Source organism: Schistocerca gregaria, chromosome 2, assembly GCF_023897955.1.
Source record: "Schistocerca gregaria isolate iqSchGreg1 chromosome 2, iqSchGreg1.2, whole genome shotgun sequence".
In the NCBI taxonomy this organism is placed as follows: Eukaryota; Metazoa; Arthropoda; class Insecta; order Orthoptera; family Acrididae; genus Schistocerca; species Schistocerca gregaria.
In genome coordinates this window covers 506,378,098-506,398,856 of record NC_064921.1, presented here as the reverse complement: position 1 = coordinate 506,398,856, position 20,759 = coordinate 506,378,098, and the positions used below count along the sequence as shown (strand labels likewise).

The 20,759-nt window shown below is 40.1% G+C and overlaps 1 protein-coding gene across 1 annotated transcript in view; it reads left to right on the top strand.

Annotated features, from left to right (window-relative positions):
• Window positions 1–20,759, top strand: part of LOC126328907 (cytoplasmic dynein 2 heavy chain 1) — a 906,666-nt gene that overhangs the window by 374,247 nt on the left and 511,660 nt on the right. Inside the window, exons 25-27 of the mRNA XM_049996078.1 lie at window positions 11,795–11,953; window positions 12,302–12,441; window positions 19,042–19,258. Coding sequence (XP_049852035.1) covers window positions 11,795–11,953; window positions 12,302–12,441; window positions 19,042–19,258 — 516 coding nt within the window. The remainder of the gene's footprint in view (window positions 1–11,794; window positions 11,954–12,301; window positions 12,442–19,041; window positions 19,259–20,759) is intronic.

Below are 20,759 nucleotides of genomic sequence, written 5' to 3'. Positions count from 1 at the left end.
TAGTCATGCTGCCTTTGACACTGTTTAGGAGCAGGCTGCCTGGTGTGAATGTGTGAGACAGAACATGCTACGGTATGTACATGCATGTGTTGAGTGACATTGAAACCATTTTCAACACAAACTGTAACAGTGGGGCATCATACAGAAAGTATTAAACCACAGTCTCTGTAATAAGGCATTGTTGAATAAATGGTCTCTAGCATGGAAACCATGGATTTTTGGGCATAAGTTCAGTAGATCTTTTTTGTTCTGTATCTTCTCATTGATCAATCCTTAGGGATTTCACATGGTGGAAAAAATCACCCTGTATACCGTACATGGTAAAATAGTGTGTAGATGTTTTTGCATCATCATCATCATCATCATCATCATCATCATCATCATCATTTAAGACTGATTATGCCTTTCAGCATTCAGTCTGGTGCATAGCCCCCCCTATAAAATCCCTCCATGATCCGCTATTCAGTGCTAACATTGGTGCCTCTTCTGATGTTAAGCCTGTTACTTCAAAATCATTCTTAACTGAATCCAGGTACCTTCTCCTTGGTCTACCCCGACTCCTCCTACCCTCTACTGCTGAACCCATGAGTCTCTTGGGTAACCTTGTTTCTCCCATGCGTGTAACATGACCCCACCATGTAAGCCTGTACGCCCGGACTGCTACATCTATAGAGTTCATTCCCAGTTTTTCTTTGATTTCCTCATTGTGCACACCCTCCTGACATTGTTCCCATCTACTAGTACCTGCAATCATCCTAGCTACTTTCATATCCGTAATGTCAACCTTATGGATAAGGTAACCTGAATCCACCCAGCTTTCGCTCCCATACAACAAAGTTGGTCGAAAGATTGAACGGTGCACAGATAACTTAGTCTTGGTACTGACTTCCTTCTTGCAGAAAAGAGTAGATAGTAGCTGAGCGCTCACTGCATTAGCTTTGCTACACCTTGCTTCCAGTTCTTTCACTATGTTGCCATCCTGTGAGAATATATTTTTGCGTATACAGTTTTTTTGTTTTGCGCACTCTAATTGCTCCAGAGATTAATTCTCCTCTCACTTTAATTTTAGCTTTGTAGTGCAGACTCATCATTTATATACCAGTTAACCTATATTGTACAGTTTCTATAATACAGTTTGGTTGGCATTCACTTTCTAAGCTGCTTCATTCTACCAGCTATGCAATGCGTCAGACTCTGCTGTGCTGTCTGCATGCGCAGGGGTAATTTTGACTTTTGAGCTAGCCCCACTGTGCATGTGCAGTGTCTCCCTCTCTTCACTAAATCATGTGTTTTGTGTCTCAGGCATATTTCTACAGTGCGTTTAGAGACTGCACAGATCATCCAGGTTCCAATGACCTGTGTAATCTTGTGAGTAAGCATGGGCTTCCACGGCCATTGTCACTGTCAATAAAATTCTTCTGGGCTGTTGACCGAATTGCCAGTATATAAAATTCTCCAACTTTTTAGCCACTATTGCAAGTGGCCTTCCTCAGGGCATTGTTCTGGGATGACTGCAGAATGAGAGAGGCCCTAGATCTTATATAGCAGCAGATGAAGCTGTTTACGTAATTTAATACGGTACTTGAAGATAGGAGGAAAGGTTTTAGGCACTCTTTATTGGTCTTTATATTATTCCTTGTCATTGGCAGATAAAGACATACTGGATTGGTGTTTACATTATTTCTTGCCATTAGTGGAAACAGGCAATTTAGAAATGGATGGTAGCTGAGACATAGCGCTGTTCACTTGCTGCAAGGTGCGGGCTGCAGTATGCCTGCATGTATGTCTACATACAACAACCATGGTCTCCTGCTCACCATTATGAGTTGCTTTATGCATGCTGTCCTCCCGTAACATTGTCACCACTGGCAGCCAGGACTCTGGAAGCCTATACCTGTCCTCTCTATTCATGTTGGCTGGTCGCGTGACCATTTCTATCACCTCTCTGATCTTCCTCTTTAGTATAAATGGTTATGTAATTAGACATGAATGTCTTAAGAAGCATGACTAAATGTGTGTTTTTTCATACTTATTTGACTTCAGTACAGTAGTCAAGCCATGGTCGCAGTAAATTACAGAAAGTTTACATCATTAGTTTCCATGAATCTCAGTCACCATTATAAAATGTAACAAGTATGAAATAAGTCTTCTGTATTATGAGAACCTAAAATAGAAGTAATATCTAACCACAACACCTTTGTCATAGAAAACAATATTGTGAACATATCATATTAAATGAAACCTCATCATGCAGTAATGGCAAAGAAGCAAAATCATTGCAGTTGATTGCTGTGAAGCCTTTATCTGTATAGAACATTAAAATCCTACTGTCAGATATGTTGGATTAGGATTGGCATTGTCCAACTACTTGCATAATGAACCTGACAAGTGAAAATCTTGTCTTATTAATCTTAGCAATTCTGCTGTTATTATGAAACATACATCGCTCAAGCATGAGTTAGAACCATTAACTGAAGTATCAGAGGGCACTTTGACAATTTAATGAAATACTCTGAGACAAAAATTTCCACATCTTTACATCTTAAAATTGAAATTACATAGCCTGTAATCTTGAACACCATGTTCAATAGCACTGTGTCTAAGAAACAATTGTTTGCTTGGATGACACATATACAGCTGGGGCTGCCATATGACTGACCAACATGATGGATGCTGCCTCTTTGCCACTTTTCGCAACTCACAGCTCCAGGGTGGCCTTTCCCATTGTCAAATTGTTACCTATTACCATTGTTGCGAGATGCCACCTCTCCTGTACCACAACAAACCAAAATTTATCCAAAAATGCTCTCTTGAATTGTTCATAAGTGTGGCACATATCTACCATGTCCATGGCTCATAGCAAGAAATAGCCTTGTATGTATCCTACAACAAAATGGATATTTTGTGTCTTTTTCCAGTTTCTAGGCAACACATTATGGGAGTCTTTTATCAACACCACTGGGTTCATTCTTTTGCCTTCCAATGAAAAGATAGGGAGCTGTCTATGCCATAATAAACCTCCATCTGCTAATAAAGTGGGAAGACATGCAGCACTGTCTGTTGATGGTGTGGCATTGTTTCGGTACATGTGATTATGTTCTGCGTACATCTGCATGACAGGCACAGTAGTCGATAGTTGCCTGTACCTGCTGCATCTTGTATTTCCTATCTACTTTGTCTGATGGGGTTTATAACAAACTGTGGGTAGGTACTAGGATTATCTATCTGGTCTAGTGGTGCTTGACTGCTTGGTGTAGAGTTTCTTTTATTACTTTTGCAAAACTGATTAGGCTACTCCACAACTTTTCCTCTGCTACTTTACTGCCCCAACCTGTTCTAGCCAATAGTTAATTTTATTTTTCATTCATCACCTTGACTACTTCTATGTAAGTTTTATGTTCCTGAACTACCTTTCGCACAAGGGTACTAACTTGTCTAGTGGGTATCGCTTCAACCCTAATCCTTTAATTATTTCACATTTTTATCAGTTCTTTCTTGCTTCTTTTGACCTAACCGAGTGTTTAAATTTGAATTATCTAGTTGCAGTGACAATTCCAGTACTTCTTATGGTAAAGCTTTACATACTGACTGCAACTTATTTACAACACCTGTCAGTGTGTCCAGATTCTTACATATTTGTGATTGTGCTTGTTGCATCAATGTCTACCAATGTCATTCTTTGATTTGAGTTATTTATATCTTGGGATAAGTCATGAGAAGCTCTGCTTTTAATTCCTGTCTGATGTTTGTGGGTGTTCCAGTTAATTCATTGGACAGGTCAGTATATAAATTCTGATTACAGTCATCAAACTGCTGTGTCAAATTAACTTTGAGATTGTCAAATGCCTGTTTTTCTCCATTTTTAAGAGTCTTAAAATTTTGTATATGTTTTTCAGCAAATTTGTCAAACTTTTGCTTTTGTTCCTTTGTGAAACCATTTTTTAAACCATTGAATTGTTGTGCTTTTGTAATGAATTTCACATCGAAGTATCTCAATATCTCTCGCATTCATTGTGTCCTGTTCAGGATACTGGATATACCCTCCATGTTCCATTTAGTTATAACCGCATCAAGTGTCTGTCACACACGAAAAGTATAATTTAACGAATATGCGCTATCATGCCTTTTATTCTCACCACGGGAGAAACTGAGAGGCCATTTCGTCTACCGTAATCATGGCAGCATCACGTATTACAATGTAACTGTCATCAGTGTCCGTAGCATTTAAGAGGTATAGATGGTCTTCATCATGGCATCCAACATTTTCAACGTAATTGTCACTTGTTATGTCCATGTGGGCAAAGTCTTGTGTCTGCCTGTTTGCTAATAGACTACCAACGATGAACATATTTTATGTATTCATTTTTGTTGCATTTAATGAAATGATTAAACAACTGAAAATTGTAGATTAAAACATCCTTTTCGTAATTGTGATGACACCACTTCACAGTCTAATCTGTAGTGTGTCACTAGCATATACTATAACTCTTTTTAGCGTGACATAATTGGATGCACACAATTATCAACATCAAAATAATGTGTTAACATAAACATCTACCTTTTTGAAAAGAATCTCTCAAATCAAGATGTACGTTGGAAAAGGTCTGTGGCTATGCTTGGGAGAGGTGCTACTAAGTGCAGTCATGCATGCAGTATGTCGTAAATTTTCCTACCTTCAAGTCACTCTTTTCAATCTTCTCAGTGTTAATTCTCCAGTTAATCCTCACTGGTTTATGCACACCATGTTTCTGCCTCTCCTCCATTATAATGGCAATAATATTCCAACCATGAAAACTAAAACGGCTATGATAAATAATGTAATATATTCAATTATGTAACGTTTAAACAGTAAGCTGATCCCTTCTGTCTATGGCACCATACCTAATCCCTTCTGTCTACGGCACCATACAAGGAGTGGTTCCCATTGTATGAAAATGCAATTTTTGAGAGAGAAAGGTATGATGATATTAACATAATCACCAGCACTTGTTATTTACTAAAGTTTTTTCATTTACACAAACACCATGCAGGACATGATGAAAGGCACTGCTTTTAATCCTCTGCAACATGAACCTGAAATGATTAGTCTTGAAAGTTCTCTTCCTGTTGTTGTTGTTGTTGTTGTGGTCTTCAGTCCAGAAACTGGCTTGATACAGCTCTCCATGCTACTCTATCCTGTGCAAGTTTCTTCATCTCCAAGTAACTACTGCAAACTACATCCTTCTGAATCTGCTTAGTGTTTTCATCTCTTGGGCTCCCTCTATAATTTTTAACCTCCATACTGCCGTGAAATACTAAATTGGTAATCCCTGGATGCATCAGAACATGTTGTACCAACCGATTCGTTTTTCTAGTCAAGTTGTGCCACAAATTCCTCTTCTCCTCAATTCTATTCAGCACTTCCACATTCGTTAAGTGATCTACCCATCTAATCTTCAGCATTCTTCTGTAGCACCACATTTCAAAAGCTTCTATTCTCTTCTTGTCTAAACTATTTATCGTCCGTGTTTCACTTCCATACATCGCTATACACCACACGAATACTTTCAGAAAAGACTTCCTGACACTTAAATCTACAATCAATGTTAACAAATTTCTCTTCTTCAGAAATGCTTTCCTTGCCATTGCTAGTCTACATTTTATAACATCCCTATTTTGACCATTATCAGTTATTTTGCTTCCCAAAAAGCAAAGCTCATCTACTACTTTAAGTGTTTCATTACCTAATCTAATTCCCTCAGCATCACCTAATTTAATTTGATTACATTCCATTAATTTAATTTGACTATGTTCCATTATCCTCATTTTCATCTTATATCCTCCTTTCAAGACACTGTTCTTCCGTTCAACTGCTCTTCCAGGTCCTTTGCTGTCTCTGACAGAATTACAATGTCATTGGTAAACCTGAAAGTTTTTATTTCTTCTCCATGGGTTTTAATTCGTACTCCATATTTTTATTTTGTTTCCTTTACTGCTTGCTCAATATACAAATTGAATAACATTGGGGATAGGCTACAACCCTGTCTCACTCCCTTCCCAACCACTGCTTCTCTTTCATGCCCCTTGACTCTTATAACTGCTATCCGGTTTCTGTACAAGTTGTAAATAGCCTTTTGCCCCCTGTATTTAACCCCTGCCACCATCAGAATTTGAAAGATATTATTCAATTCAACATTGTCAAAAGTTTTCTCTTAAGTATACAAATGCTAGAAACTTAGTTTACCTTTCCCTAATCTATCTTCCAAGACAGGTCGAAGGGTCAATATTGTCACATTTCTATGGAATCTAAACTGAACTTCACTGAAGTCAGCTTCTACCGGTTTTTTGATTTGTCTGTAAAGAATTCGTGTTAGTATTTAGCAGCCGTAACTTATTAAACTGATAGTTCAGTAATTTTCATGCCTGTCAACACCTGCTTTCTTTGGGATTGGAGTTGTTATACTCTTCTTGATGTCTGAGGGCATTTCGTCATCTAATACATCTTGCTTACCAGATGGTAGAGTTTTGTCAGGGCTGGCTCTCCCAAAGCTATCAGTTCCTGGATTATGTTTCTATTCATGATAAAATTACCTCTTCTCTCTCACAGTACGACAGTGCTGCAATATGGTGATCATCTTATGAGGATTATTCCTATGCATTCCAAGATTTGCTGCAATGGTTCATGATGCATATAGAAGGGAACAGATGTACTTGAAACTTGTAGAAATAAGATACTTTTCTTTCAAAAGCTGTCCACTTTTTGGTTGTTAGACACATTGAGAACAAAAATACATCTGTACACCACAGTGAATGAGAACAGAAGAGCTATGTTATGAGCATTCGAACAAGAGAACTGTTGTAAAAAATTTGAAGGTACATCATTTTTAATTTCTCCACTGCCCTCTCACCAATTACATTAGTGTGGTATAGTACGAATTAATATATCTTTGGCACATTCAACTGGTGCCTGTATGAATTAATACATCTCATTTGAATATGTAGAAAAATCTTCTAGGTAACTATCCCCATATCCCTCTCCCTCAGCACCCTAGCCCCTCCCCCCCCCCCCTCCACCCCCTCTCCCCCACCACCACCCAGAATGCTTCTCCCATCATGTGAAGTTGCATGTGGTCTGTTCTTGGCAACCTGAGAAAGTGATCACATTTGTGTGAGTTGTGTTTGTGTGTGCATGTGTGTGTGTAAATTTCTAATATTTGTCATGTATTATTGTTTTTCTGACATGTTCTACATCCTGGAGGACCTCCTCAGTAAGGGTCAATTGGAATAAAAGTAAATCTAATCTAATCTATTCTAATCAAAAACTCCCTCCCACCACCATACAGAATCCAGAAAGACCCGAAAGATAGTCATGCACTTTTGGTTCAAAAGCATTAGCTCTGCAGAAGTTTTAGTCCTGTCCAAAGGCCATACCTTTCACCCCACTCCCAAATTCAAGTATGCAGAACTTTTTAAACACCCTCCTCCTTCTCCCAGTCCATACACTTTTTCGCCACCAATTGTACTAGTCACACGCAACCAAAGACCAGTGTTGAACCCTGCTTTACTGCAGTCACTCCTCCATTCAACTGTGATAAACCTCCACTGCCTCAAAATCACCCCTTGTTAACTGCCAGAGTTTCTTAACCTTGAACCTAGCCAAAGCATCATTCCCCAAATCCCTCAACATGCAAGATAATCTTACATCCACAGAAAGAACCACAATCCATAACCAAATACTGATCCTGACATTATAATCTTACCTGCTGATGCAGGTTCCACTACTGTTGTTTTGAACTACAAGGATTACATGCAGAAGGACTCCATAACCTGTTACGTTCATCAAGTTACAAACCCTGTCACAGTGACCCCATTCCAGAAATCCAGCAGGATATCCAGTCTCTCTTCAAATCCTTATGCCAGTACGAGATCATCTCCATAGAATCTATCTCTCTCATCATCCCTACCACTCCCTGCTCATGCTTCCTAAAATCCATAAACCCAACCATGCATGACACCCCATTGTGGCCAGTTACTGTGCCCCAACTGAGAGAATCTCTGCTCTCATAGACCAACACCTTCAGCCTTTTATCCATAGCCTACTCTCCTATAATGGTGCCCTGCTCATCACTACTGATGCCACCTCCCTTTACGGTTACATCCCAAATTCCCATGGCTTTTCCACTATTGAACACTACCTTTCCCAACATCTGATCGATCCACCTACAACCTCCTTCCTGATCAGCATGACCAACTATATCGTCACCTACAATTACTTCTTCTTTGAAGGCTTCACCTACAAACAGAACTGGGGTATGACAGTGGGCACCTCCATGGAACCACCCTATGCCAGCCCATTCATGGGCCATCTAGAGCAATCCTGTCTAACCAGCCAGAATCCCAAACCCCTAACTTTATTCAGGTTCACTCATGGCATTTTGTGTCTGGATTACGGGTGTTTACACCCTATCCACATTCCTCCTGAACCTCATCACATTCTCCTCTATTCACTTCACCTGGTACTCCTCAACTCAATAAGCCACCTTCTTTAAAGTTGACCTCCAACTCATAGATAGATACATCAACACCTCCATCCTTATCACATCTACCAACCATCAGGAATACCTCCATCTTGACAGCTGCCACCCGTTCCTTACCAAGAAGTCCCTTTGGTACAGCATAGCCACTCATGGCTGTCACATCTATGGTGGCGAGCAATCTTTCCCAAAATATACTGAGTGTTTCACTGACACCTTCACAGAACGTAATTACCATCTCAACCTTGTAGAGCAACAGATCTCCTGTGCCTTATTTCTGCAATCACCCCTCCCCCTCCCCACTCCCAAAGCCCCACTTTCTGGCCACAGAGGAGCATCCTCCTCATGACTCAGCACCACCAAGGACTGGAGTGACTTCTCCGCCAAGGTTTCGACTTCCTCTCGTCGCGCCCTGAAATGAGGAATCTCCTACCCACTATCCTTCCCACCCCTCCCACAGTGGTACTGTGTTGCCCACCCAACCTAAATAATATCCTTGTCCATCCCTATGCAAGTCCTGCCCCCAACCCCTTGTCTCGTGGGTCATATCCCTGTAACGGACATAGGTGGAAGGCCTGTCCCATACATTCTCCCACCAGCACCTACTCCAATCTGGTCACAAGGATCACATCCTTCCTACCAACCCCAGCTCTTCTGAATTACACAGGTGGTAACTCTACCTGCTATATATCCTATGTGCCTTTAACCCTCATGGTCTCAGCCTTCATCAGTCATTGTCCTTCACTTGTCTATCCCCTTCCCTATTCCCACTCCAGCACTACACAGCCCTCTATTCCACCAATGCACCCACAGTCATTTTACTTCTCTCTTTTTCAGCATAAGTACATTCAGCAGCCTATGTGGATACTGTCTGCAAAATCTGTTGTGAATGGATGTAGTAACAAAAAAAACCAATAAATTTAGTTATGCAAAATGCAGAAATTTTTCACGTATCTCAGTATTTATGACATCATATCTCCTGAGCTGTGTTTGGTACCATGATATAATTTTATAGATGCATTTATCAGTATATGTGGACACTGTCTTTGAAATTTATTGTGAATAGAGTTAGTAGCACAGAAGTAGTGAATTGAAACATTATGCACATAGTGGCAGACTTTCATGCATCTAATTGTTTATGACATCATATCTCCAGAACTATGACAGGCAAGTGGTTTTTACTCCCACAGTGATTGTTGCCTGACAGTAAGGGATAAGTTCTACATCTACATCTACATCCACACTCCACAAGCCACCGACGGTGTGTGGCAGAGGGTACCTTGTGTAACTCTATCAGTTCTCCCTTCTATTCCAGTCTCGTATTGTTCATGGAAAGAAAGATTGTTGGTATGCTTCGGTGTGGGCTCTAATCTCTCTGATTTTATCCTCATGGTCTCTTCACAAGATACACATAGGAGGGAGAAATATACTGCATGACTCAGGGAGAAATATACTGCGTGACTCCTCAGTGAAGGTATGTTCTCAAAACTTCAACAAAAACCCATACTGAGCTACTGAGCATCTCTCTTGCAGAGTCTTCCACTGGAGTTTATATATCATCTCTGTAACACTATCGGGATTATTAAATGATCCTGTAATGAAGCACGCTGCTCTCCGTTGGATCTTCTCTGTCTCTTCCATCAACCCTACCTGGTACAGATCCCACACTGTTGAGCAGTATTCAAGCAGTGGGTGAACAAGTGTACTGTGACCTACTTTCTTTGTTTTCGGACTGCATTTCCTTAGGATTATTCCAATGAATCTCAGTCTGGCATCTGCTTTACTGACGATTAATTTTATACGGTCATTCTATTTTAAATCACTCCTAATGCCTACTCCCAGATAGTTTATGGAATTAACTGCTTCCAGTTGCTGACCTGCTATATTGTAGCTAAATGATAAAGGATCTCTCTTTCTATGTATTCACAACACACCACCAGGTGACTTGCGGAGTATGGATGTAGATGTAAATGTAGATTACGCTTGTCTACATTGTGATTTAGTTGCCATTTCCTGCACCATGCGTCAATTTGCTGCAGATCCTTCTGCATTTCAGTACAATTTTCCATTGCTACAACCTTTCTATATACTACACCATCATCTGCAAAAAGCCTGAGTGAACTTCCGATGTTATCCACAAGGTCATTTATATATATTGTGAATAGCAACGGTCCTACGAAACTCCCCTGTGGCATACCTGAAATCACTCTTACTTTGGAATACTCCTCTCCATTGAGAAAGAAGTGCTGCTTTCTGTTATCTAGGGACTCTTCAATCCAATCACACGATTAGTCTGATAGTCCATATGCTCTTACTTTGTTCATTAAATGACTGTGGGGGGAACTGTATCAACTGCCTTGCAGAATTCAAGAAACACGGCATCTACCTGAGAATCCGTGTCTATGGCCCTCTGAGTCTCGTGGACAAATAGCGCAAGCTGGGTTTCACACAATCGTCTTTTTTGAAACCCATGCTGATTCCTACAGAGTAGATTTCTAGTCTCCAGAAAAGTCATTATACTCGAACATAATACTGATGGATGTTGGAGATATAGGTCTATAGTTCTGCACATCTGTTCAATGTCCCTTCTCGAAAATGGGTATGACTTGTGCACTTTTCTAATCTTTTGGAACGTTATGCTCTTCTAGAGACCTACGGTACACCGCTGCAAGAAGAGAGGCAAGTTCCTTCGCATACTCTGTTTACAAAGTTAGATAGAAAACAATCCAGTGGTTTAGGAGGAGATGTGGAAAAACACACACACACACACACACACACACACACACACACACACATATATGAATTTTTATAATATATATGGATTAAGTGCCCCCATTGTGCCGGTTAGGCACATATTTACTGTATGTTTAGTTCTGGAAACATAGAAAGTAGTCTTGTAGACCATGTGGTAGAAGACAACTAAGGTGATAGGAAAGAAAAGTCCACATATTTGAAACATAAACTGATGATTTTGTAAACTGCCAATAAATGTTATTGTGATTCAAATTTAGCATGTCTCTCTTGAAGTGTGATATTGAATGACTGAGACTTTCTGCTTTGGTGTCTCCCTTTGTTCTCCATTTGGTTTAAAGCTGTAGTGAGAAGTTCCTGTAATCCTAAACTATTAAGACCTAATGAACCTCTTCAAGTTTCTATGTCTGCTGCAGTGAATTAAGGTCTGGGTTAAAAGAGATAATTGTCTGTAACACAATCTGACATTTTAGTCACATGACTTACTGGTTTGTCTGTTGATTTCTTACATATATGTATCACTCTTTAAGGAGCTGAATAACAGAGCAGCAAGTGAAATTGCCATCAGAAAAGCTTTGGGAGAACTTGATGTTTGGGAAGTTGAAGCAAGATTCTCACTCATTGAACATGCTGATTCACAAGGACAGATTGTAACATTAATAAAGGATTTCAAGGATATATTAAATAAGGTAAATTTTATCTTCACTTGTCTTTGCAGATACACCGTAAATTGACAACTTACATTTCTGAGTGTGTTGCAGCACAGCTGCTCCTAGTCCAAATTGTCACAGGTGGTGTGTGTGTGTGTGTGTGTGTGTGTGTGTGATTATTAAAATACTCCTATGAAATGGCTTATCTTCCCTCTCCAACATCCTGTACACCAAGAGGTTTATTTCGTCATCCTCCATTAGTTATCTCGTTCTCACATATGTAGATCACTTGTTCTCTTTATATTACATGCATTATGTATCTAGTAATTTGCACATCAAGACAGGTGAATGCTTGAATCCCTTTAATCAGTTTTGTTATTTCTACAGATAGGTGATAACCAGTGCCTTCTTCAGTCTATCAAGAACTCTCCAAACTACAGCAGCTTCACAGATCGTGCATCTATCTGGGAAAGAAGGTTAACAGAGTTGGATGAATATTTAAACAGCTTAGCTCATATACAACGCAAGTATGTATAATCTTTTTAAAATAAATGGCTCCATGCTATAATGAAGCACTCAGAATATTTTTGAACATTATGGCTGTCAGTATATTTATTAGCTGAGATTTTAATTTCCAGCAATTTTCATGTATGTTGAACATCATCACCCACCTTAGTAATATCTCAAGCTTTCCTCTAAATCAACTGTTTGTATTGCTCTCAGGTGTCCAGCCATGTGCAATCATTCTCAAAGCATGATGGTTTGACAGCATGCCTTGCCGTCATTAAGTGCTACCTCAAGGATAAACTTCTTTTCAACATAGTGCTTTCTTTACTCTATTACTGTTCTGTACACCTTCCCCATTACCTAGGTGCCGGCAGCATTGGATGGAGTGTTGATGAGTACTCATGATTATCAGATTTTGGGAATGAATTCCAGTCCCTCAGTGCTTTACCACCATTGTCAAGTGTGCATGTCACTCTCAGCCAGTGTTGGGACTTCAGTTGACTAATGGATAAGTCCCACACTTCACTGAAAGTGAAATCACTGCCCCTATTATTCAGGCTTTTGCCAATTCCTGTTTCAACAGCCCCCCTTAAGAGACAGTCCCAAAAGACAAGATTTGTTCAAGTACTTCTGATTGTTCATATTTCATGGAGTCCTTTGTAACTTTGCAACATTTTTTTTTTTTTTTGTGCGTTGGTTGAGTTCATTGTGTCTCCTCTGCTCCTGGCTCATTTCCTCAACTGTTTGCACAGTATTCCTGATGTATGGCTCACTGCATTTTAGGTGGATTAACAATGTCACTCAGTTTACACTGTCAAGGAACATCACCTGCAATGACTAGGACACTTACATCATATGGACCCTGCTCATCTTCCATGATGTCTGCCACCAGTAGCTGAGTGGTTAGCGCGACAGAATCTCAATCCTAAGGGCCCGGGTTTGATTCCCGGCTGGGTTGGAGATTTTCTCCGCTCAACGACTGGATGTTTTGTCCTAATCAACATCATTTTCATCCCCATCGACGCACAAGTCACTGAAGTGGCATCAAATCGAAAGACTTGCACCTGGGGAACTGTCTACCCGATGGGAGTCCCTAGTCAAATGACATTTTATTTATTTATATCTTCCATGATGCACAGAACTAAGTGAGATAGCACTTTCTAAGAGACCACCTGGAAGTCCCACATTGTGCTTGAAAGATTATGCCACATGCAATATGAATGCATTTAATATAGACTGTCACAAAAAGGGAGCAACTTACCAAAGACCCCCGCAAATGGAAGTAGTTTGTCAAGAACAATAGCAAGTTCCATGATGGGACTTGGCTCAATAACTTAGCTGTGAAGGGAGGGTGTAGAGAAGTGCTTACAACTATCTCTTCTTCTGATGTGATGTACACTTGTGGGTACCAAGTTTGGTGCTACCTAAACTTCAGTAAGGCTTCCATAAAATGTCGCTATACCCCAAACCAAATCCATAAAAATGTTTCCCACAGCATATCCTCAGACACCTCTAGTCCTCCAAGCACCCACAAAAACCAGCTGCAGAGAGGTAGCCACATTATGATCCTACAGCATCCTGGTCTGGAATATCTGAAGCATATCCTATGATTTTTGTCATGCCCAGAAGTGAGGAGTATCCTGCCCACAGTCCTTCTCACCCCATCCAAAGTGGTACTCCCCATGCAATCTATTCAATTTCCTTTTGTATCCTTATGTGACATCCCCTCTCTCCTATACAGGCTTATCATCGGACAGAGGATCACCTATGAAAGCAGCCATTTCATATACAAGTCCTACTCAATTCCTGTATGGCATTTTGTGTAGGAATGACCAACAACCAGCTGTTCACCCAAATGAATGGCCATTGCAAAACCATGCTCAGGAGCAGAGTTGACCATGCAGTGGCATAAAACACTTGATTTCAGTGGGTAATTTACAACTCTCATGGCAACCGGACCCCAAAACAACAGCTTTCATGAGCTATACATATGAGATTTGTCCATGCATCACATCCTTTGTACCCTTAACACTTTGGATACCACCCACTCAGAAAATTATTGAGCCTAAGAAACTGAGCATTTATACTGTTGTTTACAGTGTTACTGGCACATATGTATTTGATGTCTCTTAAAGAGTAATACATGTTACAAGTAACTAAACTTAAAGATTCACTTTAATCTTTGTTATAGTTCTTTGTGAGATTATAAGCTTTAAAACAACGATGACATAAAGAACACACATCAAAAAAAGTTTTGCATCACCCCTGTTCCCAGAACTCCTGAAGACAGATGTTGACTGTGGATATTGTATCACAGACACAGTACCTTTGACTCTTCAGAAATGTCACTAAACCTGCCCAAAGCTGTAAACAATTATGCATGAGCAGCGCCTATTAGACAGAGGGGATCCGACAGCCGATCAGTTCCAGTCAGTCCACCAGGAAGGAAGTACACGGCTCTTGTTGTCTGTAGTTCAACTATGTGTAGACGGTCAATACCATGATTTGATTGTGCCCACATTGTTACTTTGTGCCAGGAAGGGCCCTCAACAAGGGAAGTGTCCAGGTGTCTCGGACTGTACCAAAGTGATGTTGTTCAGACGTGGAGAAGATACAGAGAGACAGGAACTGTTGGTGACATCCCTCACTCAGGCTGCCCAAGGGCTACTACTGCAGTGGATGACTGCTATGACAGATTATGGCTCGGAGGAACCCTGACAGCAATGGCACCATGTTGAATAATACTTTCCGTGCAGCCACAGGACGTCATGTTACGACTCAAACTGTGCACAATAGGCTGCATGATGCCCAACTTCACTCCCGACATCCAGGGCGAGGTCCATCTTTTCAACCATGACACCATGCAGCACGGTACAGATGGGCCCAACAACATGCCGAATGGACCATTATGGATTGGCATCACATTCTCTTCACTGATGAGTGTCACATATGCTTTTAACCAGACAATTGTTGGAGACATGTTTGGAGGCAACCCTGCCAGGCCGAACACCTTAGACACACTGTCCAGCAAGTACAACAAGATGGAGGTTCTCTGCTGTTTTGGGGTGGCATTATGTGGGACCAATGCTGGTGGTTATGGAAGTCACCATATTGGCTGTACGATACATAGATGCCATCCTCCGACCAATAGAGTAACCATATCGGCAGCATATTGGCAAAGCATTCAACTTCATGGGTGACAATTCACACCCCCATTGTGCACATCTTGTGAATGACGTCCTTCAGGATAACAACATTGCTCGACTAGATTAGCCAGCATGTTCTCCAGACATAAACACTATTGAACATGCCTGGGATAGATTGAAAAGGGCTGTTTATGGATGGAATGACCTACCAACCACTCTGAGGGATCTACATCGAATTGCCGTTGAGGATTGGGACACTCTGGACCAACAGTGCCTTGATGACAGACACAGGCATGCATCAATGCAAGAGGACATACTACTGGGTATGTACCAGTGTGTACAGCAATCTGGACCACCACCTATGAAGGTCTCGTTGTAGGGTAGTACAACATGTAGTGTGTGGTTATCACGATCAATAAAAAGGGCAGAAATGACATTTATGTTGATCTCTATTCCAATTTTCTGTACAGGTTCCGGAACTCTCGGAACCAAGATGATGCAAAATCTTTTTGATGTGTGTATAATTATTCTCCCAAGAAAAAAGTGTGAGTTGTGTTATTGAGCAATTTCTTCCTCTTGGCTTTCCAAACTTACTTGCTCAATCAACAAATGTGATGAATTTGTAGGACAATTATAGAAAACTGGAAAACTAAATTAAGTACACACCGAAATTACATCAATGTGGTTACTTGCACCACTGTGCAGAAAACACTGGCTAGGTAGGAGACTATGTACAATGCAATACAGAGTGACTGATGTCACTAACAAAAAGCATTAATATGAGCTAAACATATGAACTTTTTTTTAGTTTACGAAATACATTTCTGTCTGTTCATGGAAATAATGAGTGTCAGTCCTCAAGCTGCAGCAAGACACAGAGTACTCTGTAAGTGTTGGGTCATGCAGCTGGGACCTTTCTGCAGCTTTTGCTCTCTTCATTGCAGAAAACAGTTGTTCTCAATCATATGTTGAATCAAACACAGATATGATGTCAGATACATTCCTGTGTAATTTGGGAATGTTTACTGCAAGACAATTGTGATACCACCTTACCACATTTGTAGTGTTGTAATATCTGTTCTTAACAAGTGTGCTGTTTTGCAAATCTATAAGTTCTAATTGCATTTCTGAAAGAACAGTATCTGGTACAACTGAAACTAAAGTATGAACCAGCTTTAACTTATTTTTTTAAGCATTGCATGCCCTTAAACCTCACCTCAGAACTTTGACAAAGTTGTACGATTGTTTGTTGATAATCACCAAAACTTATTTCTTCTGGCAATTGGAGGGATGGAAAACATTAGAAAAAAGTTAAATTTCCACTACCAAGTTGCCTTTCAGATAGATGGAGTTTGTGGATGAATGCATTAATTTTATCACATATATTAACAATTAATAGATCCTTTCCTTGGAGTGACATATTTAAGCTGTTTAAATGTCTTGTAATGTCAGTTAGAAATGCCAGGTCTTCTACCCATGTCTCATCACTGAGAGATGGTTGCCTCTCTCCTTTCATTTCCATAAAGGATGTAATTTCTTCTGAAACTGTGAAAAATACAGTGAGAACTTTGCCTCTGCTAAGCCACTGTAATGTGGAGTGATAAGGAATACCAGCATAGGCTGCTTCCAGGTCATGCAAAGAGCCTTTGAACTGACAGTGGTTGACACTGTGGAGCCTTTCAAAAGTTACACACTTCACCTTGAACTTCACAATGTCAGCACATTTCACACTTTCAGCACAATGAGCTTCCTGGTGCACAAAACAGTGTATGCTTGATATTTCTTTCTGAAATTCCTTCTTTATATTTTCCTTCAGGTGAGTCAAAAAACCTTGCTGGCTCACAACCATTTGCAGTGCACTGTCTGTTGCTATAGAACAGAGCCTGTCTCATGACAAGCATATGTTTTCTACAGACTCACAAACAACCTCAAACATTTCACTTGTTGTATAATCCATCGGTATCATGTCTAGCAACTCCTTGTAAACCTGTTATTCCAAATTAATACCCCTCACAATATAGCAAGCTGACAATGTCTGTGATATCTATAGCTTTGTCAAGGGCTAACAAAAAAGCTATAAAAGTGAGGCACTTCTGTTTTAGTTGATTTTCCAAATCTGTGCTTGTATTGTGGATCCAATGAGATACTGTTTGCTCTGAGAGGCAAAATCCATCAAATTTCATAAAATCTGCTGGCTTTAAGCACTCAACAACAGTGAGCAAGCTTGATTTCACCAAGGGACCCACTGAGAATGGTGGCCCAGTTGTTGCAATGATGTGTGCAACTTTGTAGCTTGTTCGAAGCACCACATCAATTCAGTCTACAGTAGTAGCATAAAACATATGTAGTAATGAAATCAATACAAATACAGAGTGTGTAAAAGAAGTATGTATTCATTAATTATATTTATGTACTTATTTTGCCTCAGATATACCCGTTGCTGAACTTTGTCCTTCAGTGCAACTGTCCAGCTTGTCGCACTGAGTTGATTGAGAAGACATGTAGTGATGCCGTACCTTATACTTCTTTGTTGTATTCAGAACTTTATGAGACACAAGACACTGAGGCAACCTATCTTTCTCAACAAACAAAAACCGTTCTTCCCAACTTGGAGAAAAAGGCAATGGGCTGCTTCTGGAGATCATTGTCATTACTAAGTCCACTACAAAGCACAAGATGTAACTAAATGACAGGCACATAATGCAGCAGTGCATACACACAGTGAAATTGACCCTTACACGCAGCCTATCCCCTAGCACCTGCTCGCTGGGTGAGCCTGTGAGTGCCCTTGGGTGCCTGTGCCCCATGGGGCTGACTTTGAACAGCCTGCCAGATATGATTACTTTGTTGTTCATCTCTCTGTCTGTTAAGACCCCTACTTCTCAGAAATGGGTAGCTGAATCAAGTTGAAATTCACATCAAATATTAAGGTCATTGGTCCCTCAAAATATACAGCCTTTTATGCCACATGTTTTGATGCTTGGGAGCCTACCCGTTAATTAGAATGCTTTAAGTCTGCGTAGGCGAAAACTATTTAAAGAAAGTGATGGTAGATGAGGTGTGTTTCGGGTAAGGTGAAAACTAGTTGTAAAATGTCTAGATATTATAAGATGAATCTAGCAGGCAGTAGCATTAATTCTTGCTGATTATTATAATCAATACTAAGAATGTGAGCTATAGAGCTTTTCTTTGGATTTATTGTACAAAATGAAGAGCAGCATTATGTAATCTGTTTTATACCTGCAAACATATTTCTCTCAATAATCAGTATTTTAATTTCATGTTAGAACAAATTTGCTCCTGCTTTACATCATGACACTGGAACTGTGCTGTGACTCTAATAAGTTAGCTTACTGATTAGTAGTTAAGCTCTAGTCTTTGTCCCTTGACCTTATTATCATGTCTATTTAGGTGTAGATATATTGTATTGTGCATTATATCTGGTGGTTGAAATAATTAAATTCTTTATTACAGATGGGTATATTTGGAACCCATATTTGGTGCTGGAACATTGTCACATGATTTGGCTCGTTTTCAACGTGTTGATCGTGACTTCCGTTTGATCATGTCAGATGTAGCACGTGATCCCAGAGTAGTTATGCTCTGTAAAGTGCGTGGTCTCTCTCACATGCTGGCAAGACTGCGTAATCAACTGTCTCTTTGCCAAAACAGTCTAAACACATTTTTAGAGGTATGAATAATAATTATATCTGCTACACAGTGAACTTTTACAATATATTCCTGGAATGGTAGGTAGTTTGTTACAGTTGTGAAGTATTTATAGAAAATAATATGGCCACTGTTAAACTGTGTGGCTGTGTTAATTTTCTTCTCATCAGGGTCTCTCTTAATATTTGAAAATGCAACTTAGTGTTGTTCAGTGCCTAAGCCACAAATATTCTTGCATTTTAGATTAATCTTGATGAGGAAAGAAATAAACTCTCAGTTCCATGATATAATCATTAATCTTTCCACTTGGTAAGGAAAGAAACAAATCCTCAATTATGTGCTGTAATCATTAATCCCTCCCCCCATGAACTATGGACTTTGCCGTTGGTGGGGAGGCTTGCATGCCTCAACGATACAGATAGCCGTACCTTAGGTGCAACCACAACGGAGGGGTATCTGTTGAGAGGCCAGACAAACGTGTGGTTCCTGAAGAGGGGCAGCAGCCTTTTCAGTAGTTGCAGGGGCAACAGTCTGGATGATTGACTGATTTGGCCTTGTAACATTAACCAAAACGGCCTTGCTGTTGTGGTACTGCAAACAGCTGAAAGCAAGAGGAAACTACAGCCGTAATTTTTCGCGAGGGCATGCAGCTTTACTGTATGGTTAAATGATGATGGTGTCCTCTTGGATAAAATATTTCGGAGGTAAAATAGTCCCCCATGTGGATGTCCGGGCGGGGACTACTCAAGAGGACGCCGTTATCAGGAGAAAGAAAACTGGCATTCTACGGATAGGAGCGTGGAATGACAGATCCCTTAATCGAGCAGGTAGGTTAGAAAATTTAAAAAGGGAAATGGACAGATTAAAGTTAGATATGGTGGGAATTAGCGAAGTTCGGTGGCAGGAGGAACAAGACTTCTGGTCAGGTGAATACAGGGTTATAAATACAAAATCAAATAGGGGTAAAGCAGGAGTAGGTTTAATAATGAATAAAAAAATAGGAGTGCGGGTAAGCTACTACAAACAGCATAGTGAACGCATTTTTGTGGCCAAGATAGACACAAAGCCCATGCCTACTACAGTAGTACAAGTTTATATGCCAACTAGCTCTGCAGATGATGAAGAAATTGAAGTAATGTATGATGAGATAAAAGAAATTATTCAGGTAGTGAAGGGAGACGAAAATTTAATAGTCATGGGTGACTGGAATTTGACAGTAGGAAAAGGGAGAGAAGGAAACACAGTAGGTGAATATGGATTGGGGCTATGAAATGAAAGAGGAAGCCGTCTGTTAGAATTTTGCACAGAGCATAACTTAATCATAGCTAACACTTGGTTCAAGAATCATAAAAGAAGGTTGTATACATGGAAGAATCTTGGAGATACTAAAAGGTATCAGATAGATTATATAATGGTAAGACAGAGATTTAAGAACCAGGTTTTAAATTGTAGGACATTTCCAGGGGCAGATGTGGACTCTGAGCACAATCTATTGGTTATGAACTGTAGATTAAAAATGAAGA